The 26,928-nt window shown below is 50.6% G+C and overlaps 1 protein-coding gene across 2 annotated transcripts in view; it reads left to right on the top strand.

Annotated features, from left to right (window-relative positions):
- Map3k9 (mitogen-activated protein kinase kinase kinase 9) overlaps positions 1 to 25,457 on the top strand; it is a 68,276-nt gene extending 42,819 nt beyond the window's left edge. Inside the window, exons 4-11 of one of the 2 annotated variants that reach the window (XM_052185515.1) lie at positions 6,693 to 6,841; positions 7,678 to 7,853; positions 12,222 to 12,462; positions 13,834 to 13,965; positions 14,528 to 14,681; positions 18,378 to 18,490; positions 19,340 to 20,152; positions 21,750 to 25,457. In XM_052185515.1, coding sequence (XP_052041475.1) covers positions 6,693 to 6,841; positions 7,678 to 7,853; positions 12,222 to 12,462; positions 13,834 to 13,965; positions 14,528 to 14,681; positions 18,378 to 18,490; positions 19,340 to 20,152; positions 21,750 to 22,234 — 2,263 coding nt within the window. In that variant the 3' untranslated portion in view covers positions 22,235 to 25,457. The remainder of the gene's footprint in view (positions 1 to 6,692; positions 6,842 to 7,677; positions 7,854 to 12,221; positions 12,463 to 13,833; positions 13,966 to 14,527; positions 14,682 to 18,377; positions 18,491 to 19,339; positions 20,153 to 21,749) is intronic. The other variant, XM_052185516.1, reaches the window with a different exon arrangement.
- The last annotated feature ends 1,471 nt before the right edge of the window (positions 25,458 to 26,928 follow it).

Raw genomic sequence — 26,928 nt, forward strand, 5'->3', positions numbered from 1 at the left:
TCCTCCAGTTTTGTCTTTTTAAAATTGTTTCCATCATTCTGCGTCCACTGCCATTCTTTATAAGTCTTAACATCATTTTGTTAGTTTTGCAAAATAATCAACTGAGAGTTTTTTCTTGTTTTAAAACTGGCTTCATACAGCTCAGGCTGGCTTCAGAGTAGACATATGGCCAGGAGGCTTTTGATCTCCCAGTCCTGCTTTCGTGTCTGTCATCATCTAGGATGACACCTAAGATTACTCTGTGAATTATTGGGGGTGTGTGGACATTGTAGTATCTGTGTTTTCCCATCCATAAATGTGAGATACTCTCATTCTCTAATTTCCTTCAGAGTTGTTTTGTACTGTGTCTACTCCCATCTCCCTATATGTTAGGTGCAGAATGAAGTGCTACTGGGGAGTTCATTTTCCTTCTTGTAAAGTGTTTGACCTGATAGGCAGCTGCCATAGATCTCCATGTCTTATCACACACTAGTGAGGTTGATGCTAATTAGGTCTTGTTTGATGTATTAATTAACCTGGTATCACAAGGAGACCAATTGATGTGGACACTTACACAAAAGAACTGTATTTCAGCTTCAAGGAGTAGTCCAGGCAGCCCAAGCTGGCAGAATGGCCGTGCCTGTGAGACCCAGGTTCTCCAGGTTCCCTGGCTGTCATTGTCCTAGGAGTTTAATGTGGGCTGCAGCGACTTCTGCATTACAGTCTGCAGGAAAGGAGACCAGGCTTATTTATGCCCATAAGCTGGCCTTTGCTTTGGAGACAGTCTGCACGTTGCACACGACTCCTCTGACCCACAGTCTGCTCTTGTTTATTACCCACTTAGCCCTGAGGAGACACCAATGCAGCTTTAGTTACTGGGTGTCCAACTAAAATTCTCTCGGAAATAGGGAGAGTGATTGGAAGAGCTCTCCCTGCCCACTCCTTAGTCACAGCCCCTGGGCTCTCTTGGTTCCCTTACCGCTCCTCAGAGGATGACATGTTTATTGTCCTGTCTCGCTTCTCTCAGGTTCTCTACTTTGCTTCTGCTGGTGATAGGATGTGTACAGAATCTTACCAGGTTCCATGCCTGTTCTTAGTAGGAAGGGAGTGTAAATGCCTAATTAAGGGCACTGCAGGGGCTTTCCTTCAATGGGGGAATAGAGGAAACTCTTTCAACTTTTACTGAATACCCTGTTACAAGTCTAAGATTAGTGTTTTGTTCTAAAATCACAGCTGTTATGAACTATTTGTAGGCGCTGTAGTGAGAGGCAGCTGATGAACGCGTTCGGTTCCCTGACAGGAACAGTTTACTGTTATACAGTGTCTACCAGTGTCTTAGTGAGGGTCATGATTGCTGATGAAGCACATGACCAAAGCAACCTGGGGAGGAAAGGGTTAGGCTCCCACAGCAGTCTTCATCTCTGAAGGAAGTCAGGGCAGGAACTCACTCAGGGCAGGAACCTGGAAGCAGGAGCTGATACTGAGGCCATGGAGGGTGCTGCTTCCTGGCCTGGCTTGCTCAGTCTGCTTTCTTAAAGAGCCCAGGACCACCCACTCAAGGATGGCACCACCCACAATGGGCTGGGCCCTCCCCCATCGGTCACTAATTAAGAAATGTTCTACAGCTTACTTACAGCTGGATCTTATGGAGGCATTTTCTCAGTTGAGGTTCCCTCCTTTCAGATGACTCTAGCTTGTCAAGACAGTCAGGTTGACACAAAACTAGCCAAGCCAGCACAGTTAGTGACTCTCTAGCTCTGATGGTTCTCAGGGAGGCTGGAGAGAGACGCTCCGTGGCTAAGAGTGGAGAACGCTCTTGCAGAGAACCCACCTTCAGTTTGCAGCATCAACACTGGGCAGCTTACAACTGCCAGGGACTCTAGCTGGGTCCGACGCTGCCCTGCACTCTGGAGGCGCCTTCCCCTGTAATTAAACAAATTAAGAATGCTTTTAAATAATAAAATGGTTCCTAGGACTTAAGCCCCTTGTCCCTATTTGGTTGGTGACTGCTTGTCTGTCCGCAGCATTCTTAGCTTCTTTGCTGAGAGTTTCTTGAAGACGTGGTTTACTGACTCCTTTCTGTGGGGTTCACCATCTCCATTAAAGCATACTTTGGCTCCAAAAGGTCTCTCATCTTTACCAGAGGAAAATACCCGTTTATCACCATTTGTACACCCCTTCCACACTGGAAACACATGCGCTCCTGTGTTTTGGGAAGCCTCTTTTCAAATGACTGGCTCACCATGGCTCAGATCCCGCGGGGGATCCAAAGAGGGTAGACGCATGGCTACAAACCTGTAGAAAGCTGCTCGTAAACTGATTGTTATTCCTTTACTCCAGGAAGTGCCATTTATTGAATCTTTACTCTGTGCCATGCACAGGCCTCATTCCTCCTCCTCTTCCTCCTTCCTCCTCTTCCTCCGCCTCAATTCTTAAGCCTCAGGTGAGCAGATCACAGATGGACCAACAAGCAAGTGGCACAGCTTCCCTCATCGATGTTCCTGAGGTAGAGCCCTGACTCCTCCCTCTTGCAGGTGGCATCTTCATAGTCCTGGTGGGAAACCATTAGAGGAGGGATGCCAGGACAGATACAGCGCACACTGTATTTAAGGCTGAGGTACTGATTATCATTGCCTAGATGGAGGACAGGGTCTGTGGCACCACAAGGTTTGTTATCCATATAGAAATGGGTGTTGTACTGAACACAGTTGACTGAGGATGGGAGTAGCTCTAATCCAGGAATCTGGCTGGGGTGCCAAAGGCTCTTTGAGTTGCTTGGTAAAAAACTTCCAAGTGTGACTGCTGTCTAGGTAGGTCACAATCAAGGTTTGGTAGATGTATAGTTTCTCTTTATTCCCACCCTGTCCTGTTCCTCCTTCATTCACACTCTCTCTGCTAGGTGTGGAAGGCAAAGCCACAGCCTGCATATGCTAGGCAGATACTTTACCACAGAACCACATCCTCAACTCTAATAGTGTAATTCTTGGCAGTTTGCAGGAATTATGGTAGCACACTCAGTGTAGCCTGTAGGAGCTTCTGACCACGCATGCACTCACTCCCACGGCGGCCCCACAGCTCATATGCCTTTTTCCTGAGAGTTTCAAACATGAATGCTGTAGTTACATCCTTTCCAGCCTCCCTCTCCCTGTTCACCTCCTCCCAAGCCCCTCGAATGTATGACCTCCTGTAAAATTATTATTGTCTTATACACACCACCTGCTGAGTTCATTAGTGTTGCTTATATGTACATAGGGCTGACCACTGGGACTAGAGACCCTATCTGGGGACTCATCCCTGAAGAAAACCAGCTTTCCCTCATTCGGCAGGCATTGATTGACTGCAGCTCTTGATCCAGGAGTGGGGCCCAGAAGGTTCTCCCCATCTACTTAGGCACATCAACTGGCATCATTATGCAAGTCGTGTTTAGGCGACCATTGTTGGGACATCACAGGTGTGGCTTCCCTGTCATGTGTAGAACACAGTCAAGCAGCAGGGTTCCTCATCCTTTGACTTAGACTTTTCTTCCTCCTTCTTCACAGTTTCCTATGAGTCTTGGGTGTGGGGTTATATTGGGATGCACGTGGGATTGGACTCTCCACAGTTGCTACTCAGCATTTGGACCAGATCTCTCTAATGGTTTCCATCCAAAAACAAGATTCTTTGAGGAAGGTGAGAACTGCAGTCACCTGTCTCTGGACACCTGTTAACCTGAGTGAGAGGCCCTGAGAATGTGAGGATTAAAAACCATATTACTGCCGGGTGGTGGTGGTGGCGCACACCTGTAATCCCAGCACTCTGGGAGGCAGAGGCAGGTGGATTTCTGAGTTCGAGGCCAGCCTAGTCTACAGAATGAGTTCCAGGACAGCCAGGGCTACATAGAGAAACCCTAAAAAAAAACAAAAAAACAAAAACATATTATTCTGATTCCCCTCCTCAGGAACAAGCAAACACAGTGCATGACAGTCAAGACTCAGGAAGCCCGGGCAGGATTACCAACTATACCCAGCTCCTAGAGAGACAAGACCAGTCAGTCCTACAGCTCGCATGCCCTGTCACGATTCAAAAAGAAAGTGACGGCATCTAGACACCTTAATAGAGTAAAGCCAGAGTGGCTGGATTACCCCCAAGGGGCCATTCATAGGCCCCCAACCCAGTGCCTGGCACAGAGGCTGTGCATTGTTTGGAGTCCTGCTAGCGGTTAGGATGTACTTGAGAGCAGACTGCTCACTGTCTGCGTGTGCTGACCCTAGGCTCCGAGCTCCGGCTCCTCTTTCCCATAGCAGTCAGGAATAAGCTCAGAGGCCACTGGCTTCCCCACGATGGTCTGGTTAGGGTTCCTCCTTCGTGCTCTCATAAGTCTCTCATGTCTCATTCTGAACCCTAGTCTTGTCTTTTCTGCATCTTTCACTAATTTCTGTGTGGAAGATCTATGTCTTTTACCCTGTTCCAGTGTCTGGAGCTTGGGGTTTATATAGACCACCAAACCCATCCAAGTCTTCACTTTCTGTACTTGCCAAGAACTACTCACACTTGCCTACACCCTTGTGTGGGTTCGGGGTGATGTAAAATGTTGTACTCCTGCACATGTAAAGTATCCTGAAAGGGTCTGGGCGTGGTAGCAACTGCCTTTAATCTCAGTACTTGGGAAGCAGAGGCAGGTGAATTCTTGAGTTTGAGGCCAGCCTGGTCTTCAGAGCAAGTTCCAGGAAAAACAAGGATTCTACACAGAGAAACCCTGTCTTGAAAACAAACAAAGAAACAAACAACAACAAAGAAACAGGAGAAAACAGTGTGATAGATTTGGCAGAGGAGCACAGTAGCAGGGGAGCACAGTGGCAGAGGAGCACAGTGGCAGCGGAGCACGGTGGCAGAGGAGCACGGTAGCAGAGGAGCACGGTGGCAGAGGAGCACAGTGGCAGCACAGTAGTAGAGTAGCACGGTGGCAGAGGAGCACAGTGGCAGCGGAGCACGGTGGCAGAGGAGCACGGTGGCAGAGGAGCACGGTGGCAGAGGAGCACAGTGGCAGCACAGTAGTAGAGTAGCACGGTGGCAGAGGAGCACGGTGGCAGAGGAGCACAGTGGCAGAGGAGCACGGTGGCAGAGGAGCACAGTGGCAGCACAGTAGTAGAGGAGCACGGTGGCAGAGGAGCACGGTGGCAGAGGAGCATGGTGGCAGAAAGGCACAGTGGCAGAGGAGCACAGTGGCAGAGGAGCACAGGGGTAGAGGAGCACGGTGGCAGAGGAGCACGGTGGCAGAGTATGTGCCTAGCATGCGCAAAATCCTAGGCTTGGTCTGCAGCACTGTGAAAATACAAATGAAGAGTCCAGTGTGCTGGTACAAACGGATCCAGAAGACTGGAGCAGGAGGGGTCGTTTGAGGCAGCCTGGGCAACAAAGCAGGCAGGCCCTTTAAACAGACAAGGTGTCCTGATAAATACGTAACTATTATTTTGCCTTTGCAAAACATTTTCAATTATGATTATTTTATTTTATGTATGTGAGTCTTGCTTGGATGTATGTACGTGTGTACTGCACATGTTTATGTATGTGCCTGGTGCCCACAGAGAAGGGGGACCAGATCTCTGGGAACTAGAGTTACAGTTGCAGAGTCTTCTGCAAGAGTAACAAGTGCTCACAGCCACTGACTAATCCTCTCAGATCCTCCTCCTCCTCCTCTTCCTCCCCCTCCTCCTCTTCCTCCTCCTCCTCTTCCCCCTCCACCACCACCACCACCACCTCCACCACCACCACCATCATCACCACTATCTAATTAATACAGCCCTTGTAGCTAGACACTGCTGAGGAGCGTTACAATACAGTTGAGGTCTGTGTGGCGAGTACAGGTACAGCCTTTGCCTTCTAGGTGCTCGGAGCTGATGTGTTCCTGGTGAACTTACTCCTGGAAGGGCAGAATGCAGTGTGCCGTTTCCTGGCTTGGATTGCAGATCCATAGACTAATCCTTCCATTAAGCTTTGTGCTGCACACTCCCCGACTCGTAGGAGATGAGGAACTGTTTTTATGAACTTGGTAGTTAGGGACACCGAAGCTCTCAGAGCTCACGTGCTGCTCCTCTCTGCTGACCCAGTCTGCCTTGTGGAACTTCCGCCACAGAGCTAGATGAAGGCCTCTCTGAAGGTCCCACTTGTGCCATCTAGAGTCAGAAATTTACCGAGCAGACATGTAAATCCATGTTGAGTAGATAGCTGCTCACTGGTTTTTCTAAAGCCAAAAAAAAAAAAAATGTATCTGTGACAAAAGTTGTTTAAAAATAGAACACTTCTGTTTCAGAGTCTCTCCTACGGGCTTATTTCATTCACAATAACCATCAGTCATGGTGGGGCGTGCCTATAGTCCTAGCTCTGGGGAGGCTGAGACAGGGGGATTAGGAGGTCTAGGCCAAGGCTAAGCTACAGAGTGAGACCCTGCTGTGGCCACTGAGTGCTGTGCTGCTCCCCACAGAGGAGGGCTCAGAGGCTCGAGCAGTGTGGCAGGCGATTGGCCCACAGATCCATAGCTAGGGATGATGGAGCGGGAGTGACGTCTGATGCGGAGCCGTTGCTTCTTGTGGCCTCCCTTTATGTCACTGTGTCTATTTCATTAGTTTTTCTATGGTTTGAAGATGGCGTGGGATGCCTGGAAAAACCTCGGTAGCTACTTTGGTGAGGGAGTTGCTGTTACTTCTTACAGAGTTTCTGTCCTGTTTCTCTCTCAGCTATGGAGTACTGCTTTGGGAACTGTTGACTGGCGAGGTGCCCTTCCGGGGCATCGATGGCTTAGCAGTGGCTTATGGTGTGGCCATGAACAAGCTCGCCCTTCCTATCCCTTCTACATGTCCAGAGCCTTTTGCCAAACTCATGGAAGGTAAGCAACCCCTGGGCTGAGGAAGGCTGGTGCCTGTTAACCTTTGTGCAGCCCCGGGAAGCCATTTCCCAATGTCATGAGATCTGCTTCAGGAAAAGGAAATGAAGTATTAGCCACCCAGGGGAAGAACTGAGAGAGCTGTTTGTAGACAGCGGCCACACCCTGCTAAAGCAGGTTCCTTTTTGCAGTGACTATAGAAATTAGTAACTAAAACCTGCTATCTCGCATTCCAGAATCGTATTATGTAATACAAAATAAGCTACAGTGGCAATTCTTCCCGGACCTGAGTATCTTATGTGTAGAACTGAAGGTTGTCTGGGAAGAAAGGACTCTAATATCACTGAGTCGAAAACATGATTCTGTGAGAAATGCAAAGTTAGGCACAGTGAAGAAGGAAAGTGCCTGCTGTGTGGCGGCAGCTGGAAGGCTCACTGCTCCTGACTCACCCTGATGTTCTCCTCTTTACCTTCTCCCATTGAGGTGTGGGGATGGTAGCTTGTGTACATGTAGGAATTTGGGGTGCAGTCACCCATGGTCCACCTGAACCGTACGTTCGTCGTAAGCTGGCAACTGTGGCAAGCACAGGAAGCTTCAGTCTTGCTTTCCGTGCACATGTTCAGCAGTGCACAGTTCAGTGTGTCTGACTTCCGGTTTCCCCTTTTCACGTTAAGATGGTGGATGATATGCTTTCCTGGTGGGGTTCCCTCAATTCAGGGCTCTATTTTCTAGAAGGAGAAATTGAGGCTATTTTCTGGTGAGGCAGCCATGTAGTATCACGGGGCTTCCATTCGCCTCTGCCTGCTCACACTTCCTCTTTCTTCCCGTTTCCCATTCAGACTGCTGGAATCCCGACCCCCACTCACGGCCATCTTTCACAAGCATCCTGGACCAGCTAACGACTATAGAAGAGTCCGGTTTCTTTGAGATGCCCAAGGACTCCTTCCACTGCCTGCAGGACGACTGGAAACATGAGATTCAGGAGATGTTTGACCAACTCAGGGCCAAAGAAAAGGTAGAGAGGAGGGGACAGCAGGTCTTGTCTTAGCAGAGATGCTTCACCGTGGCGTCCGGACTCTGGGCCAACTACCAACACCCGCACCTTCTTCTTGAGGTCTGCTTGATTGTGCGCACCTCAGAATAGGAGCCTGAAACTGGCATTTTCATGATTTTGTGGAAAGCGTTCTAAGCTCAAATCATCTGGGGATTCAGCACCTCATGGCTTGCTGGAGTCTGCCTTTGGGTTTGGTAGTCATCCCCAGTGGCCCTGTGGTATGACCCTAGCAATCAGTGTCCAACCAGTGAAACTAATTATACACAATTGTATGCCCTGTGATGTCTAGGCAGGGCCATGTCTGGGGGCCTGAGACATGGTCATATAGTCCTAGTTAATTTTTTTTTCTCTTCTCACTCTTACTGTAGAAATTTGGGGAGTTAATAGTAGTGTGATAGCCAGGCCTGGTGGCACATGCATTATACTCTCAGCCCTCAGGAAGGCTGAGGAAGGAGGTTGCAAGTTTGAGACCAGGGCTATAAAGTTATATCAAGACTAGCCTGGGCTATAGTGTGGAACCCTGTCTCAAAGAGTTAAATGGGTAAGTAAAAAGCAACGTGATAACAACAAGATCTTCCGCATGGGATTCATTGTTTCGTTTTTGTTTCCACTTGAAAAGTGTAATGAAGCCTTTTTGTCCTGCTAGTATGACAGCACATGGGCCAGTGTGATTGTTCCCTTCTCACAGCTGAGGGCCAGGGGTGTCACCTTCACCTTCAGGGGTGTCACTTTCACCTCCAGGGGTGTCACCTTCACCTCCAGGGGTGTCCACCTTCACCTCCAGGGGTATCACCTTCACCTCCAGGGGTGTCTACCTTCACCTCCAGGGGTGTCACCTTCACCTCCAGGGGTGTCTACCTTCACCTCCAGGGGTGTCACCTTCACCTCCAGGGGTGTCCACCTTCACCTCCAGGGGTGTCACCTTCACCTCCAGGGGTGTCTACCTTCACCTCCAGGGGTATCACCTTCACCTCCAGGGGTGTCTACCTTCACCTCCAGGGGTGTCACCTTCACCTCCAGGGGTGTCCACCTTCACCTCCAGGGGTGTCACCTTCACCTCCAGGGGTGTCTACCTTCACCTCCAGGGGTGTCTACCTTCACCTCCAGGGGTGTCCACCTTCACCTCCAGGGGTGTCTACCTTCACCGCCAGGGGTGTCCACCTTCACCTCCAGGGGTGTCTACCTTCACCTCCAGGGGTATCACCTTCACCTCCAGGGGTGTCACCTTCACCTTCAGGGGTGTCACCTTCACCTCCAGGGGTGTCACCTTCACCTCCAGGGGTGTCTACCTTCACCTTCAGGGGTGTCACCTTCACCTCCAGGGGTGTCACCTTCACCTTCAGGGGTGTCCACCTTCACCTCCAGGGGTGTCACCTTCACCTTCAGGGGTGTCACCTTCACCTCCAGGGGTGTCACCTTCACCTCTAGGGGTGTCACCTTCACCTTCAGGGGTGTCTACCTTCACCTCCAGGGGTATCACCTTCACCTCCAGGGGTGTCCACCTTCACCTCCAGGGGTGTCACCTTCACCTCCAGGGGTGTCCACCTTCACCTTCAGGGGTGTCACCTTCACCTCTAGGGGTGTCACCTTCACCTCTAGGGGTGTCACCTTCACCTCCAGGGGTGTCTATCTTCACCTCCAGGGGTGTCCACCTTCACCTCCAGGGGTGTCTATCTTCACCTCCAGGGGTGTCCACCTTCACCTCCAGGGGTGTCACCTTCACCTCCAGGGGTGTCCACCTTCACCTCCAGGGGTGTCTATCTTCACCTCCAGGGGTGTCCACCTTCACCTCCAGGGGTGTCTATCTTCACCTCCAGGGGTGTCCACCTTCACCTCCAGGGGTGTCACCTTCACCTCCAGGGGTGTCCACCTTCACCTCCAGGGGTGTCACCTTCACCTCCAGGGGTGTTCACCTTCACCTCCAGGGGTGTCCACCTTCACCTCCAGGGCTGTCACCTTCACCTCCAGGGGTGTCACCTTCACCTCCAGGGGTGTCACCTTCACCTCCAGGGGTGTCCACCTTCACCTCCAGGGGTGTTCACCTTCACCTCCAGGGGTGTCACCTTCACCTCCAGGGGTGTCACCTTCACCTCCAGGGGTGTCCACCTTCACCTCCAGGGGTGTCACCTTCACCTCCAGGGGTGTCACCTTCACCTCCAGGGGTGTCACCTTCACCTCCAGGGGTGTCACCTTCACCTCCAGGGGTGTCACCTTCACCTTCAGGGGTGTCCACCTTCACCTCCAGGGGTGTCACCTTCACCTCCAGGGGTGTCACCTTCACCTCCAGGGGTGTCCACCTTTACCTCCAGAGGTGTCCACCTTCACCTCCAGGGGTGTCCACCTTCACCTCCAAGGGTGTCCACCTTCACCTCCAGGGGTGTCACCTTCACCTCCAGGGGTGTCACCTTCATCTTCAGGGGTGTCCACCTTCACCTCCAGGGGTGTCACCTTCACCTCCAGGGGTGTCCACCTTTACCTCCAGAGGTGTCCACCTTCACCTCCAGGGGTGTCCACCTTCACCTCCAAGGGTGTCCACCTTCACCTCCAGGGGTGTCACCTTCACCTCCAGGGGTGTCCACCTTCACCTTCAGGGGTGTCACCTTCACCTCTAGGGGTGTCACCTTCACCTCTAGGGGTGTCCACCTTCACCTCCAGGGGTGTCTATCTTCACCTCCAGGGGTGTCCACCTTCACCTCCAGGGGTGTCACCTTCACCTCCAGGGGTGTCCACCTTCACCTCCAGGGGTGTTCACCTTCACCTCCAGGGGTGTTCACCTTCACCTCCAGGGGTGTCCACCTTCACCTCCAGGGCTGTCACCTTCACCTCCAGGGGTGTCACCTTCACCTCCAGGGGTGTCACCTTCACCTCCAGGGGTGTCCACCTTCACCTCCAGGGGTGTTCACCTTCACCTCCAGGGGTGTCACCTTCACCTCCAGGGATGTCACCTTCACCTCCAGGGGTGTCTACCTTCACCTCCAGGGGTGTCACCTTCACCTCCAGGGGTGTCCACCTTCACCTTCAGGGGTGTCCACCTTCACCTCCAGGGGTGTCACCTTCACCTCCAGGGGTGTCACCTTCACCTCCAGGGGTGTCCACCTTTACCTCCAGAGGTGTCCACCTTCACCTCCAGGGGTGTCCACCTTCACCTCCAAGGGTGTCCACCTTCACCTCCAGGGGTGTCACCTTCACCTCCAGGGGTGTCACCTTCATCTTCAGGGGTGTCCACCTTCACCTCCAGGGGTGTCCACCTTCACCTCCAAGGGTGTCCACCTTCACCTCCAGGGGTGTCACCTTCACCTCCAGGGGTGTCCACCTTTACCTCCAGAGGTGTCCACCTTCACCTCCAGGGGTGTCCACCTTCACCTCCAAGGGTGTCCACCTTCACCTCCAGGGGTGTCACCTTCACCTCCAGGGGTGTCACCTTCATCTTCAGGGGTGTCCCTGGGGCCGGGAATGGGGAAGTAGGACCGTGAGCCTGGGCCATCAGATTCTACATCCTTTCTGTAATGCCTCTGTTGTCCCCTACACAAATGGTTTAAAAAGAATTTCTGAATCTAATTAAGAGAGATTAGTCTCCTTTGGAGCACAGTGATCCTAAGCTGTGGGGAGGTCACTGACATGCTCTAGTGGCCGGGGTGGTAGAGTGGGGAGGCTGATGGTGGGCAAATCTCTAGGGGTCCCTCCGGAGAGCCATTGATAGAATTCCATCACTGCCACTCTTCTACGGAGAACCTCCGCCACGGCTGGCTCTTGTCTAGATTGCTCAGTCACCAACTTCTGGCCACGTTTCTTTAGTCATAATGTAGTTTATAAATTACATAAGCCAGTAGGGAAAATGAAAGTTGGATCTTGTCAGTAAGTAGTTATAGTAAGCCCCCCCATACCCATTTATAGTTTTGCTTTCTGTGGCTTGACTTAACCACTGTCAACCACAGTCCGAAAATATTAAATGGAACAGTGTCCTGTTTTACATTGCACGCTATTTGAAGCATCATGAGACAGTCTTGCTCTGTCCTTCCTGGGGACAGTCATTCTCCTCACACTTCACATTACCCAAGACACATAGCATTGATCTTGGGTTTCTTGTCGGCTATTGTGATAAGGCAACTCTGTGTTTAGGGAACCCTTATTTTATTTACTAAATGTTCCAAAGGACAAGAGTAGTAGCTAGCCTCTCTAGTGTATTCACAGTTTGGTTGTGTTACACTTTCCTTTCACCCAGTGCTGAACATCCACTCTCTCCTGAGCACCACAGGAGAGCTCTCCAGGTTGTCTCCTTTCTGCGCTGAGACCCACCCACCCTTCTCTCTACTGTCTCCCTGTCTGTAGGAGCTCCGAACCTGGGAAGAGGAGCTGACACGGGCTGCGCTCCAGCAGAAGAACCAGGAGGAACTGCTCCGGCGTCGGGAGCAGGAGCTGGCTGAACGGGAGATCGACATCCTGGAGCGAGAGCTCAACATCATCATCCACCAGCTGTGCCAGGAAAAGCCCCGGGTGAAGAAACGCAAGGGCAAGTTCAGGAAGAGCAGACTGAAGCTCAGGGATGGTAACCGCATCAGCCTCCCCTCCGGTCAGTGGCAGAGAGAGGGAGGGAAGGAGGGAGGTCGTGGGGAGGGAGAGAGGGAGGGAGGGGAATGGGGGAGAGGGGGAGAGAGAGGAGGACCAGGAGCTGGTGAGGCAGGGGTTTGTGGGAATTTGACTGTGCTTGAAAACACAGACCATGACTCCTGAAGTAAAGCCTGTGGGCCATCTTGCTCAGGGTGACAGGCCTTCTGGGGAACTGTTCATTGGAGAAGGATGTGTACCATTGGGGTGAAGGGATTCTCAGGTGTTCCTAGGTGAGAAATCTTAATCCTCAAAAGGAGGTTGTCTCGTTTCTTTTCACAGTTCTCAGTGCATTTAATATTAGGTTAATAAGTAAATGTTCCTATTATAAGATTTACGTACAGCCTCTCAGAAGCACCTTGGCTCCATAAAAGTACATTTTCAGTACTGTTACCTGGGGAAGTGTAAAGAAATAAGAAACTGTGAGTTAGGACTTGGGTGGAGTGGAATGTGCCCAAGGAGGTACGTGAGTATTTCTATAAATAAAAAAAATGTTTATGTTCTAAATCCATAAGGCCTTGGGAAGCAAGCTTGTTAGAATTTAAGGAAATGAAGAATGAAGACGTCAGAGTGGCTGTGGGCCATCTTTAAGCCTTGGGACGATGGCTTAGCTCACGGGAGCGTGCTCGGCTGTCCCCATCACCTTTAATTTGGTTGGCTTTGTTTATTTGGTTGGTTTATTGCAAGTCGTGTGGTATCTTTAGGTGCCCGTGGCACACCTGGACTGTCCCAGGACGCTGCTATGCACTGGCAATAGCTGCGAGGCTCTGGTCCCACTTGCAGGGAGAGGTTAGTGTAGTGGCGAGAGCTCCGTGCCTCTGACATGAGGAGGAGGCTGAAACTCAGAACTCAAGAGCTAAACATGTCATGTCCTTCATGCTGTATCAAAACTACCATTAAGGTGTGTAAGAAGTGGCTCATCTCCCCATTTCTGTTGAGTTCTTTTACTTCCGTCATGATCTGATTCTTAATACACCTGCAGTTTGAGAGGAGCATCGAAAACTCTTTACTTGGTACCTAAAAAGGACATGCTTGGTGACAGACCATCTGAAACATAGTTTCAAGGAACATCTCCTTAGGATAATCCACAAAGCGACATGCACCAGAAAGCAGCTCTCAGGCTGTAATTGTCCTACCTGTGTCCGTTACATAGAGGGCATCATGAAGACCACTGTCTGTGCATTCATCTTGTCATGTGTCCATTTGGTAGCTCTGGAAAAAACTTCTCAGGAGATGTAGGCCTACCCCTCTGGCCTGCCAGGCGACATCAGATTTCTTCAATGAATTTGACTATGTGGTAACCCTGACACACACGTGTTTGTCTCTCCTCAAGCAGATTTCCAGCACAAGTTCACGGTGCAGGCCTCCCCAACCATGGATAAAAGGAAGAGTCTGGTCAGCAGCCGATCAAGCCCTCCTGCGAGTCCTACCATCATCCCGCGCCTTCGAGCCATCCAGTGTGAGACAGGTTCCAAAACTGAGGCCAGACATACCACGGGCACTTGTCCCTGCTCTGCTCAGCCACTGACTGATCCAGGCTGGTTCCAGCTGTAACTTCTGCCTCCTTCCCTAACAATGTGTACACACATGCGTGTCCATTTGCAGACCCTCAGCCTTCCTGCTCCTTGTCCCGTTGTTCAGTATTGCGCTGGTTCCTCCACTTTTAACACACAGTCAGACATGAACACAGGGTGTTGTGGGTATGGGAAACTCTTTAGGGAATTGCAAAGCAATTTGGAAACTAGAGTGATATCGATACAGATTGGTGTCTGCCTGAGGACCTCCATACTGTCTGCCCCACAGGGCACCACTGCTTTTCTTTGATCTGTACTTCCCAAGCTGAGGCTTTCCAAAGCGTAGGTCTTAAGAAAACTTGCCAAAGCTTTAGTGTAGGCCAAACCTGGACTAGTTTTATTTTTACTATAGTAATTGCTTTAAATAAATTGTGCATGGGGTGGGGGGGGCGGGGGAGGTCTGTCTGCTGTTTTATTTTGAAGATATTTATCTTACTCAACCTTTGTTATTCACAGTGACACCAGGTGAAAGTAGTAAAACCTGGGGCCGGAGCTCAGTTGTTCCTAAAGAGGAAGGGGAGGAGGAGGAGAAGAGGGCCCCAAAGAAGAAGGGCCGGACATGGGGACCAGGAACACTTGGACAGAAAGAGCTCACGTCAGGAGATGAAGGGTAAGAGGCGGATGATGTGAATGTCTCTCTCACAGACTGGCACAACATTTTAAAATATGATAAGAAATACTTTTGTTTCTCCTGTTTATTTGAATATGTTTGGAAAAGTATACGGGTTCTGTTTTTATTTTTTAAGACAGGCTAGCCCAAACTGTGTTCAAGCTTTCTATTCTCCTGCCTCCACCTCCTAAGTGCCGGAATTACAGATGTGTATTACTACTTCTAAGCTCTTCCTGACCTTTCTAGAGAGTTGTCCAGTCTCCTAGATCCTGGGTTTCCTTGTAGAGCAGGAATTGTCAAGTTCTTTCTGTGAAAGGCCAGATAACATTTTAAGCTTCTGGGTCTTTGTGGTAACAGAAATACAAAAGTTGCCCCAGACTCTGAGTGACACATAAGTGAATGAGCACATGTGACTGTGTTCCACTCAGATCTCACAAAGACAAGTGGCAGGAGGGACTGGATTCAGTCAGCTGGTTTGCTGCCCCCTGCGGGTGTTCTCATAACAGCAAATAGCCCAAAGAGGATGGGCGTGGAGGAAGCCAGGCTGGGCTGGGTGGCCCAGACCCGAGTCTTCCCCAAAAAGACCTGTTCCGGGGAAGGGGAGGAAGAGCAGGGTCAGCAAGGGCTTTGTTCTGAAGTGGAGGCCAGCACAGGACCTCAGCCCTGGCACTGCCCTGGCATGTACTGTGCCACACTGGACTGCCTTGCTGTTCCCCAACTAACCACACGTTAATGCCCCTCTAGGCAACGGGTGCCTTGGGGTGCTGCGTCCTCACCTGTAGTCTGGAGGCCTGGGAGGCAAATTCTTTGCATCTCCGTTTTTCTTGGGCCAGGCTTCCTGATGGCGCAGAGGAGGTCTTAGACGGGGACTCAGCTCCACAGGTGGCTGTAGAGCCCATGTTTTCTCCACTACAAAATGGGCATAAGACCTAGTGCCTAGCATAGGGTTGGCTGAGTTCCTCTTTGTGAGGTGCATCAGTTCGTTGGCTCCTAGCGAGCGCACATAATTATCCTGCTGGGATGGCGGTCTCTGCCTTCCACGTCATCTACTTCATACTCGAAGAGTGAACATCACGGTTTGCATTTCTTCCAGACTACTTCCTGCTCTTCTGAGTGTGAGGATAGTAACCCAGCATCGTTTTCAGTGACTTCCATTGCCTGCTGAATGGGGCCTCCAAACCTGTACTAACATTATGTTCATACTCTTCATTCTTCCTATCTGAGCTCAAGGGTAATAAAAGAACAATTAGAATTATTTAAAAACAAAAGATGTATACTAACTGTCAAGTAAGGTTTTGAAATCCCAAGTTGCTTTAAATAGAAAATGTACACTCACAGCACGTGCACCCCTCGCGGTCACAAGTGTACAGAGCTCCCGAGAGGAGAGCGGATAAGAACCTTGTAGTCTGTGCTTCAGGGCCTGGCTCTGAGGGACCCGGCTCTGAGGGACCCAGCCACCCCGAGTCACTGGCTACCTCTGACATTAGTATAAATTCTATGGTCAGCCAGGCTGGCTGTGCTTTCTGGGAATTAAGTTTTTCACTACATTTTCAGTGACTATGCACAGTCATTTGTCTCCCTCCCTCCCTCCCTCCCTCCCTCCCTCCCTCCCTCCCTCCCTCCCTTCCTCATGACCTCTTCCTTTAGGTCCTTCCTTTCCTCAAGGAGGGTTCTAGTGATTTCGCTGCTTCTGCTTCACTTACAGGTTTTTGTTTGGTTGTTTGGTTGGTTTGGTATTGATAGTAAATTAGCCTTCATCTTACGCTGCAGAATGTTAACTTTGTACTTTTCTTTCTTCTCGCATAGATCTGTCCTTGCAGACTTTTGAGACAATTAAGAAGCACATGCCTTGGCTTTTCATTATTCTCAATTCTCATTGAAGAAATGAAAGTGTATTCTAACAAGCTTGAATCTAGTTGTCTTTGTGTCAGAAATGTTAGAGATATCTCCATGATAATATTACTAATGTTAGTGCCTGTTGACAGAAGAAAGTTTATAATGGCAAAACCCTTGAATTCAGTGAAGTAAATTCCCACCTCACAGCCACGTCTGTAGGAAGCAGCAGCTCACTGTTGGCAGTGTGGGTGTTTTTGACTCAGCCCCTTGCAGTTACCCTGGAGCTGTCCAGAGACCTTTGTCCCTTAGTTGAAAGAGCCTAGGCCTGACACAGCTCCAACATGGTAGTCTTTTCCAGGTATGGGTTTGCTGATTGGCCAGGCAGATCACAGCTGGCTACCTCGCTGGTCGAGCCTGGGCAGTTGAGTATGGGAGAGGGTGAGCTGGCTTGGGTCTCTACTACATATTGCTGATTCTCTTTATTCATTGAAGATCCCCCCAGAGACGGGAAAAAGCTAATGGCTTAAGTACCCCATCAGAGTCTCCACACTTCCACTTGGGGTGAGTCTGGTCTCCACCCATCCACAGCTGTATTGGTAGCAACTGCCCTTCCATTTTCCTGTTCTCATTCCTCATTGCTTCAAGTGACGAATGGGTTATTTTTTTTTTAAGAGCACTGCTGCACCTTGGGAAAATTGCTCTGTTGATTCACCCCGATTGCTGGGCTGCTCCTTGCATATTGTGCATAGAGAAGGCCATGTGCTGTGCACCTTGAACACTGGCTTTGGTTTGCTAATCTGGGCTTCATCAGGCCCAGTACTAAAGGAACTATCATCACAGTGCAGTGGGGAGTCCCAGGCTGTGGTGTTGGCCGCTTCTCTCCAGCCCCGTGTTTTGGGCTTCGATTCACCAGTGTTTCTTTCCACACAGTTTTGAGGCCTAGGAGAAAGTTGAGCCTCTCTCCCTCTGGTGGCTTTAGACCCTGAGAGAGCAGGCTTTAGGTGTATGGGTCTTTAGTGTTAAAAGTCAAGAGTCTCCTCTGGCTGATGTGCTAGCTTTTCAGTGCCAGTGCACCATGCAGATTCATCAGTGTTCCCTTTTCCTGCCCTCTGGGGAAAGGCCACTGCTTCCAGACCCAGATCCCCCTTTGTAAGGAAACCGAAGGGGGAGCCATTCTGTCTCTGGAGGGTTGCTAAGTTTGACAAATGGGCTGATGGCAGGGGGTTGAAATCAAGCCCCGTCTTTGTTTCCATGCCCAGACAAACCGAGGCTTGAGTACCACACAGTGTTTCCCCCATGTAGGTCTGTCCCACGTGCACTGGGTGGGTACAGCTTGCTTGCTTGATTTTTTTTTTCTTCCTTTTGAAGAGTGAATGGCTTTGGAAGCTTAAGCATGCGAGATAGAAGCTTGGAAGGAGAAGCTGAGAAACTTTATGAGTGGAGTGGCCGGGGCCATTTCTGCTGGTTCATCTGCCCCATGCTTGCCTTGCACTGCAGGTGTTTGCACTGAAATCCTTGTGATGTTCTGAGTGTGTCGTGTTTGGTTCCTGTGGGGTGATTGCCTTTCCCTTAAGAATGGCTCTGACAAGAGCTGCCCCAAGCCCAGCCCTTACTCTCTCTGTCTGCTTGCCCACCCACTCACTCGCTCTTCCCATGATTCCATAGCATGTGAGGGGCTGGGTTAAACCACCGCTTTTCACCTCCTAGAGCATGCACACTTGTTGGTGAACTAGGAGGGCTCAGGAAGAGTTGTCTGACCCCAGAGGCTTTTAGTGTGATTAAGGAGACAGACACTTTCTGAACACCCGTGGAGGCCGTAAGGGAAGTACCCAGTGCTGACAAGTCTCCTCCTTCCTTCAGCCTCAAGTCCCTGGTAGATGGATACAAGCAGTGGTCATCCAGTGCCCCCAACCTGGGGAAGGGCCCGAGAAGTAGCCCCGCCCTGCCTGGGTTCACCAGCCTTATGGAGATAGGTAAGTAGAGTCTTGGGTTTCCCCTGGTTTCCTTAGAGAATTCTTGGCTAGACTTCCAGAATTGTTTAAGGGTTCCTAGTACTACCATCCCTAGGTTTGTCTCATCTTTGACCTCTACTCTATCTTCTCCATTTTATCGGGTTTTCCTAAACCCCAGTTTCCGTGTATCATAGCCATGGAACCTGTCATTTGCTTCCGGCCCCAAGAATCCAACAATAATTTCCCTGGGACAGTGTACAAGGATGAGGACTTGAGCCAGACATATTTCCCCTTTCCTAGTTTTTCAAAAGTTACTCTGGCTACTTAGTGGTGGCTGAGCTCTCTAGATGCTTTTATTTGTAGATTTTCAAGTCATAATAGGCCCATCAATAGAACAGATTGGCCTTCAAACATGTAGAGGATTTGGATTTCTTGAGAAGATCATCCTTAAGACATTTTGCAAAGAATCATGCTAGAAATCCAAAGACTTTCTAGTTTTAAGGTATAAAAATATTAGAAATGTTTCTGGTTCTAGTTCTAGGAACTCATTCTTCATGTACTTGTAAGTGTCCCTACTGAGGTAAAGGCATTGCCTGGAGTTGCACCCTTGCCTGACAGCTATGAGGTTGGCGCAGCCTTTTATACACACTCAGCAGAGTCCCTGAGAGAGAGGCGGCAAATTAGCTGATATTCTTTTTTGCAAGTAGAGAAATGGGCTCTGGAATGCAGGTGAATTTCCTGTGCTGGTCTCAGTTGAGTGTACAGAAAACTGTCCCCATTGGCTCAGTGCCCGGTTTCATGCCCTGCTCCTCTGATGCTGAGCTGGGAGAAGGACCAGACTCTTCACTCCCTTTACTCTTGTTTGCGCAGAGGATGAGGATAGTGAAGGCCCAGGAAGCGGGGAGCATCATCTACAGCATTCACCCAACCAGTCCTACCTCTGTATCCCATTTCCTCGTGGAGAGGATGGGGACGGCCCCTCCAGCGATGGAGCTCATGAGGAACCTACCCCAGTCAACTCAGCTACCAGTACCCCTCAGCTGACGCCGACCAACAGTCTCAAGCGCAGTGGGACCCACCACCGGCGCTGTGAGGTGGCTCTGCTCGGATGTGGAGCTGTTCTGGCGGCCACAGGCCTAGGGTTTGACTTGCTGGAAGCTGGCAAGTGCCAGTTGCCTCCCCCAGAGGAACCTGAGCCACCAGCCCGGGAAGAGAAGAAGAGGCGTGAGGGTCTTTTCCAAAGGGCCAGCCGCCCTCGTCGGAGTACCAGCCCCCCCTCCCGAAAGCTCTTCAAGAAGGAAGAGCCAATGACGTTGCTAGGAGACCCCTCTGCCTCCTTGACACTGCTATCTCTCTCCTCCATCTCTGAATGCAACTCTACCCGTTCCCTATTGCGTTCTGACAGTGATGAGATCGTGGTGTATGAAATGCCAGTCAGCCCAGTTGATGCTCCACCACTAACCCAATGCACCCACAACCCCCTGGTTAATGTCCGAGTGGAGCGCTTCAAGAGAGACCCCAACCAGTCCCTGACTCCCACCCATGTCACCCTCACAGCCCCCACGCAGCCTAGTGGCCACAGGCGGACTCCTTCTGACGGGGCACTTAAGCCAACAGCAGCCCCTGCAGCACCAGGCAGCAGGAGCCCCTCCAGCAACGGGATGAGTCCCAGTCCTGGAACAGGTGAGTTCCAGCCACTTCCCCTTTCTCCTTTTTCTTTTATGACCCACAGGAATAAAGGTGTGTGTAGGTGGCTCATTTTCTCTCCTTTGACTTCTGAATTCGAATAAGCCACATTTCTTCTTCTCTTGCTCAACCATGCAAGAAATATGATATAGGATTGGCAGGGTGTCCGGAGCCGGTTGGCCTCTCTCTGCCCTGTACCATGGACATCATCTCCTGACTGTTGAGAGGAGTCAGGCTGCTTAGGAAGACAGACAAGGGCATCAGCAGCACGCTGAAACCCTGCTCTGGGCAGGGCAGAGCCTCCAGCATCCAAGGGCAGCTGGCAAGCTTCTTGTTCCCCAAAGAGTCTGCAGCTACAATGAAGGAGGCTTCACCACACCTAGGAAGGGTGTTTTCTGCCACGTACTTGGGCCCCTGCCATTATAGCATTAGTCCAGACACACACCTAAGGTCCGCTGCCACCCATCTATCACGTTCTCTGTCACTAATTCCTGAGTCACACCTGCCCCTTCAGAGCTGGAGACATGTAACTGCTTGCCTTTAGCAGCTGACCCCAGAAACTCATGTGAATGTGCACTTTCAACTTAGGCCTTCCCTGTGTCCAGTCCTTGCTCCCTAAAAGGCCTGAGTCTGGCTAAGAAACACCCCCTACTTAGAACATCCAGAGAAGCAAAGGCGCTCTCGCCCTTTTGGTGAGATTGCTGCGTGTGTAATGGTCGTTTCACGTCTTTGTGTGAGTCTTCCTCCTGGAGGTTTGTCTGTTACATGGTCTGTGGCCTTTTTGGGAATAGAGACAACATGAATCATCTTTACGTTTTGCTACCTTTCCTGTCATATGGCTATTATGTAGATGAACACTGAATGACAGACGTTCCCTTTAATCAAGGGTCAGCAAACTGTTTTGGGAAAGGACAAGATGGTAAATACTTTGGGTTTTGTGAATTCAATAACCTCCTCCTCCTCCTCCTCCTCTTCCTCCTCCTCCTCCTCCTCTCCTCCTCCTCTTCTCCTCCTCCTCCTCCTCTTCCTCCTCCTCCTCCTCTTCTTCCTCCTCCTCCTTCTTCTCCTCCTCTTCCTCATCCTCTCCCTCCTCCTCCTCTCCTTCTCTCCCTCTCCTTCTCCCCCCCCTCTCTCTCTCTCCCTTCCCCTCTCCCTCTCCCTCTCCCTCTCCCTCTCCCTCTTCTTCTCCCTCTTCTTCTCCCTCTCCCTCTCCATGTGTATGTTCAGCTATACTGCTGGAGATACAAAGCAGCTACACAGTATATCAAAAATGTGTCTCAGTAAAACTTTATTTACAAACATAAGGGACCACCTTATGGGGGTTTTTCCCCCAAAGGCTGCTTTAAATTAGTTTATTATACATGTGTCCCCCAATGTGTTACTATTACTTGACCCAAGGCCACTTTGTTTCTATTCACTACTGTATCCCCAGCACCACCCAGCACACTACTTGACAAAGTGTGAGTTCTGTAAACATTTGTTTAATCCCTTTTGTCCCACACGCCTAAGCATACAGAAGTGTGGGGACGGCGCATATCCCAGTGAAAATAGTGGTGCCACCATCTGATGTCTTTCCTATTGTCTCTCCAACCAGGCATGTTGAAAACTCCCAGTCCCAGCCGAGACCCAGGTGAATTCCCCCGTCTCCCTGACCCCAATGTGGTCTTTCCCCCAACTCCAAGGCGCTGGAACACACAGCGAGACTCTACCTTAGAGAGACCCAAGACCCTGGAGTTTCTGCCTCGGCCACGTCCTTCTGCCAACCGGCAGCGGCTGGACCCTTGGTGGTTTGTGTCTCCCAGCCACGCCCGCAGCGCCTCTCCAGCTAACAGCTCCAGCACAGAAACGCCCAGCAACCTGGACTCCTGCTTTGCCAGCAGCAGCAGCACTGTAGAAGAGCGGCCAGGGCTTTCAGCCCTGCTCCCTTTACAGGCAGGGCCCCTGCCCCCTGCTGAGCGGACGCTTCTGGACCTGGACGCCGAGGGGCAGAGCCAGGATAGCACTGTGCCCCTGTGCAGAGCTGGACTGAGCGCTCGTGGGCCTTCCCCCTATGAGATCCAACAGGAGTTCTGGTCTTAGTATAAAAGGCGTCAGGGTGGGCAAGGGAGAAGTCGGAGGAGGCAGAGGGAGCTGGCTGGCACAGCCCGGTCTCAGTTAGGCCCCCTGGGATCCAGACCTCCTTGCACTGAGAATGCACTTTGAAGATGGAAGGGATGGGAGCAGGGCCACTTCAAAGGGTCTTCTGCCCTGCAGGATCTTTTCTCCATGTTCACTAGAGGGGCAGTGTCAGCTCTGGCTGTGTAGAGAGGGGTGCGTGCCCACCCTCCTGTCTTCCTTATCTTTAGGGTGACACTGCAGAGTCATTCAGCCAAATCTGCCCACTGCCTCTCCTCCTCAGCCAGCCATAGCTGTTCTGGGTTCCCTTTGTCAGCCCTGAGTCCTACCTGTTCACACACCTGTACTGATGTTCTATGATTGATCTGACTTATTGTCCACTCTTCCCACCACTCAGTGTCACCTTGGTATTTGATGAGTGTCTTGTGTCCTAAGTCCTTTTGTGCCAGCTGATGGGGACAGGCTGGCCTTATGAAAGCCGGAGGGCTTGACAGACCTGGTACTACCTACCTGGGCAAATCTCAATGAGAACTGAGGGTTCAGAGAGGGAGGAAAGGAGACAGTCAGGAACATACAGTCACCATGGGTGGTTTGGTCTGGGTTTCGGCTTTAGAAACAAAGACAGAAATCAGCAGCTGTTGCATGACTTGGGTTTAGATCACAGTTACACCAGGTTTGAATATGAGCAGATGCATTTCAGGAATTGCTATTTGGGAGATACACCCCAGCTCTGAAATCTATTCTCTCCTCCAGTTTCTGGAATCAGTGGGCTTTAGGTCATGTGTGATTCACAGATAGCCTTGAACTATGTCAGTAGCATATGGGGTTGGGCCCTGGACCGTGAGGTATGGAACTATGGGGATTTCTTCATTGGACTGTTCATTTTGTGATGCCCTTGAAGAAAATGGAACCCTTAGTAATAATGTTTGGGTGCAGTGGGGCAGTCGCACGACACAGTTCCTGAGGCGCTCAGTGGCTGCTGACACCATCTCTGTCTCTATACACAGAGAGCTTTTGTGCCAGACCCTGTACCGTGAGCTGGGTAGCAGAGACCAGAGAGGCTAGTGCTAGTGTGTTTGGTATTTCTTAAACTTGAATATTGAGCTTCAAAGTGTTTTTACCCATTTTCTTCACTGTCCGCTCCCTCTGAGTCCCCTGTGCTGTATGTGACAGTAACAGCTTAGTTGAGGTTACAGTCCCCAGTGGTGTTGGAGTCTGTCTACAGGCTGTTCCAGTACAGTTTGCCACCTGGATGCCCAGAGGAGTTAGAGTGATAAACATGGTGCTGGAGACAGATCTTATCGGGGCTGTTTCTCTGGGAAGAACGTAGATGATATTGACTCCCACAAGTTCTTTATGAACTCCTCTGCCCTTTGTCTTGACCCTGCACCCCCAGTTCCAGACAGGGGATCAGTGCTGATGGTGTCAGCCTGGGTTTTGCTATAATATCTGATCTTCCCTCTTGATTCTGTGAAATGAGAATGGAAGAGATTAACTTTGCCCACACACGCTGACCCCTCAGCTAGGAGAGGAGAACTTGTGAACCCCATTGTCCCAGGCAGCCCAGTGATGATGCTCCCCTGTTCTAAGCCACAGTCACCTGCACATCTTGGCTGCTTTGAAGCTTTAAGCTAGGCTGCAACTGGCTCCAGCCTGTGCTCCAGCCCCGAGCAAGGCTTTTCCCTATCCACTCTTTGACTGTAGCCATCTCTCCAGGAAAGACATTGTTACAGATGCAGTATACACTGAGTGGTCCCTGCATGCCATCGAGGGACAGGTGGCATCTCCTTCATCCCCGCCCAACAGAGAGAAGAAGGCTTTGCTAAAGAGAAGATTGTATGGGCTGTGTAAACTGCAGTGAGCCTGGGTTAATGTGGGGGGAGGGGTCTTGTAAGCTCCTCCAAACCCGTGCAGTGCTGGCCCACTGCCTGCCACACTTCCCTGCGAGCCTAGACACGGGGTGAATGTTAGTTGACAAGTTACATTTGTGTGACATAGGTTCCCTTATCTGTGGTCATGGTTAGGACCAGGCTTGGTAGCTGTGAATAAACCCACTTAAGGGACAGTGGCTTCTCCCTTTCACTTCCCTTTCCCCAAAGACTTGGCTGTGTGCTTGGAACGCGTGTCCCCTGCCTTCAAGCTGCTAACAGGATTGGATACTGTTCTTTTCTGTGAGTCTTCTTATGCCTTCACTTGCCAGTGCTTCTCCATAGAGCTCCAGGCTGTTGCTGGGAACTGAGGAGATGCCTCCATTGCCACTTAGAGCTGATTCCAGGAAGCTGTCACGGATGCTTGTTCCTTGGTATTCTTCGATATCGCTGTGACCTTGTAGGCATCACAATAACGATAGCCTACATTTGAACAACTCAGAAGAGGGATGCTTTTCCTTTTGACCTTTAAAAAAATGACATTTTCCTCATATTCGATACACTCATCTCAAGAACAGGAAGACAGACAGACAGGCAGACGCTGTTTGGATGGTTGAGTCTGGCCACCAGGCTCTGAGACCGCATAAGATGGCCCGTCTCCTCTGTTCTGCTTTTCTTGCATGGCTCTGGTCTGTGTCTTGGTCCCTCGCAGGTCTCCTTCTAAAAGCCTCTATCACATACTTCCCTCCTCACAAGGGCATTGAGACACTGGCTCCCTGCCAGCTTGAGGGCCAGCTTCTTCCCCTGCAGGATGAGTGTGCCGAAGCTGACAGCGAGGCTCTCACCATCTTTGCCTCTGGGCGTCCTGCCTTAGTTTTATCCTTTGGCTTCTGGAAGCTGGGTGATTTGGAGTTGGTTGAGCATGATTAATGGGCACCCAAGCCAGGCACGTGCTCTCCCGCCACATTGTGTAACTACAGGTGACTACATGATCATTTTCTAGTTCCCTCCCCCCACTTAGCCTGGCCAGCTGAGTGTACTTACCATTGGTGGCCTACTGGGAAAATGGGAGCTTGGTGGCAGCATCTGGGTGGCAGTTCGTTGTCTCTGGTTTTTGAGGATCATCCTTAGGGTCATACTTGATAAGGATTCGAAATCTGAGCCGGGTGTGGTGGTGCACGCCTGTAATCCCAGCACTCTGGGAGGCAGAGGCAGGCGAATTTCTGAGTTTGAGGCCAGCCTGGTCTACAGAGTGAGTTCCAGGACAGCCAGGGCTGTCATGGCTATACAGAGAAACCCTGCCTCAAAAAAAAACCAAATCCAAAAAGAAAAAAAAAAAAAGAATTTGAAATCAGACCAGTTCTGTAATAATCTTTGGGAAAAGGGTCACTAGCTGTGGAACATCATGCAGCAAAGGATAATACGCCTCGTAGAACTCCTTTCCCCTCAGGCTGTTGCTCAGGGACACAGGACATTGAGGGTGTCTAGACCTGACTCTTGCTCCATGCTTTTGCCCCATGAGAAGGGCGGTTCTTAACTTGTGAAGTTCATGTCTTCTGCTGATCCTCCTCTTTCCTCTGCTACCCCACCCCCACCCCCTGTTGCTAAGCAAGGGCCTACCAATATCAAGCTCTTAACAGAGTTAAGAAGTGGGTCCTGAAGGCTGGTGTGGACACCTCGGGATGTGAGTGTCCAGTGGTGCTCCACCATGGATGCAGAGCCCACGACTTTTTATCATATGTTTATTTGATCATGTGCCTTTGGATGGGTGTGTGAGGAATTACACAATCCAACAGGTCAGAAGCACACATCTCTGCCTCTAGAAGGTCTGGGAAATAGAGGCAGGTGAAGTACTGAACTTCCTCTAAGGACTTGTGTAGACTGAAATTGGGGGAGAGGTAAGAGTGGCCCTCAGGGATTTGGGGGCAGCAAGAACCTGGCATCTTAAGCTGTCCATTTTCAAGTTGAAGCGTGCCAATATCTGGCCCTCAGAAGTTCTCCTGTGAGCTGGGGATGATGCCCACTCCTCTACTTAAAGCCCTCTAACTTTAAAACCAACCAGCTTAGCTAGGTTCGAAGATGCATTCCTGGAAGCCGAGCTACTCAGGAGACTGAGGCAGGGCAATTGCTTCAGCCCTAGCTGTGATGTCAGTCTGGGGCAACATAGCAAGATCCTGTCTCTTCAGTGTGTAGTGCCAGAGGCCCAGCGCCAGCACAGATAGCTTCACCTTGCAACACTGCTTCCCTTGGTAGAGAAAAATAAGAATGTCTAGGACTGGAGGTCAAAGGCTAAAGTTGGCTACTCCACACAGCTCAGTCATATATCTATCACTTGTCACTGTCCTTAGCCTGACCTGAGAATGACTTCCTGTTATGATAAAGTTGTTATGATACATTTCCAGATGACAAAACAGTATTTTCCTAGTTCAAAAATTGTAATAAAATCCACATGTACAAGGAGAAAGTCCCTTCTCCTGGGACTCTTCCCTGGCATTGATACCTGGAGGCTCACCTTCCCTGGCACTCAGTTGGAGGGCAGGAGCCAGGAGCTGGAATCTTGTTTGATTGAGGGTAATTAGTCCATATCTAACTAGTCAACCCAAGCCAGGTTCCTGGTTAGGTCTGCAAGCCAGGTGAGTTTCTTTTATTTTTTTCATGAACTGCTTCTAGCTAGTCCCATTCGCTGCCGCCTTTGTCCATTTCTGGTTGTGGACCCTGGAGGCACCTGGGTCTCCCTAAGCTGCTGGGGAGATGCTGGGCTGACCTTTCAGAGTGCTGGGTTCTCCGGAG

This window comes from Apodemus sylvaticus, chromosome 6 (assembly GCF_947179515.1).
Source record: "Apodemus sylvaticus chromosome 6, mApoSyl1.1, whole genome shotgun sequence".
NCBI classification, from domain to species: Eukaryota; Metazoa; Chordata; class Mammalia; order Rodentia; family Muridae; genus Apodemus; species Apodemus sylvaticus.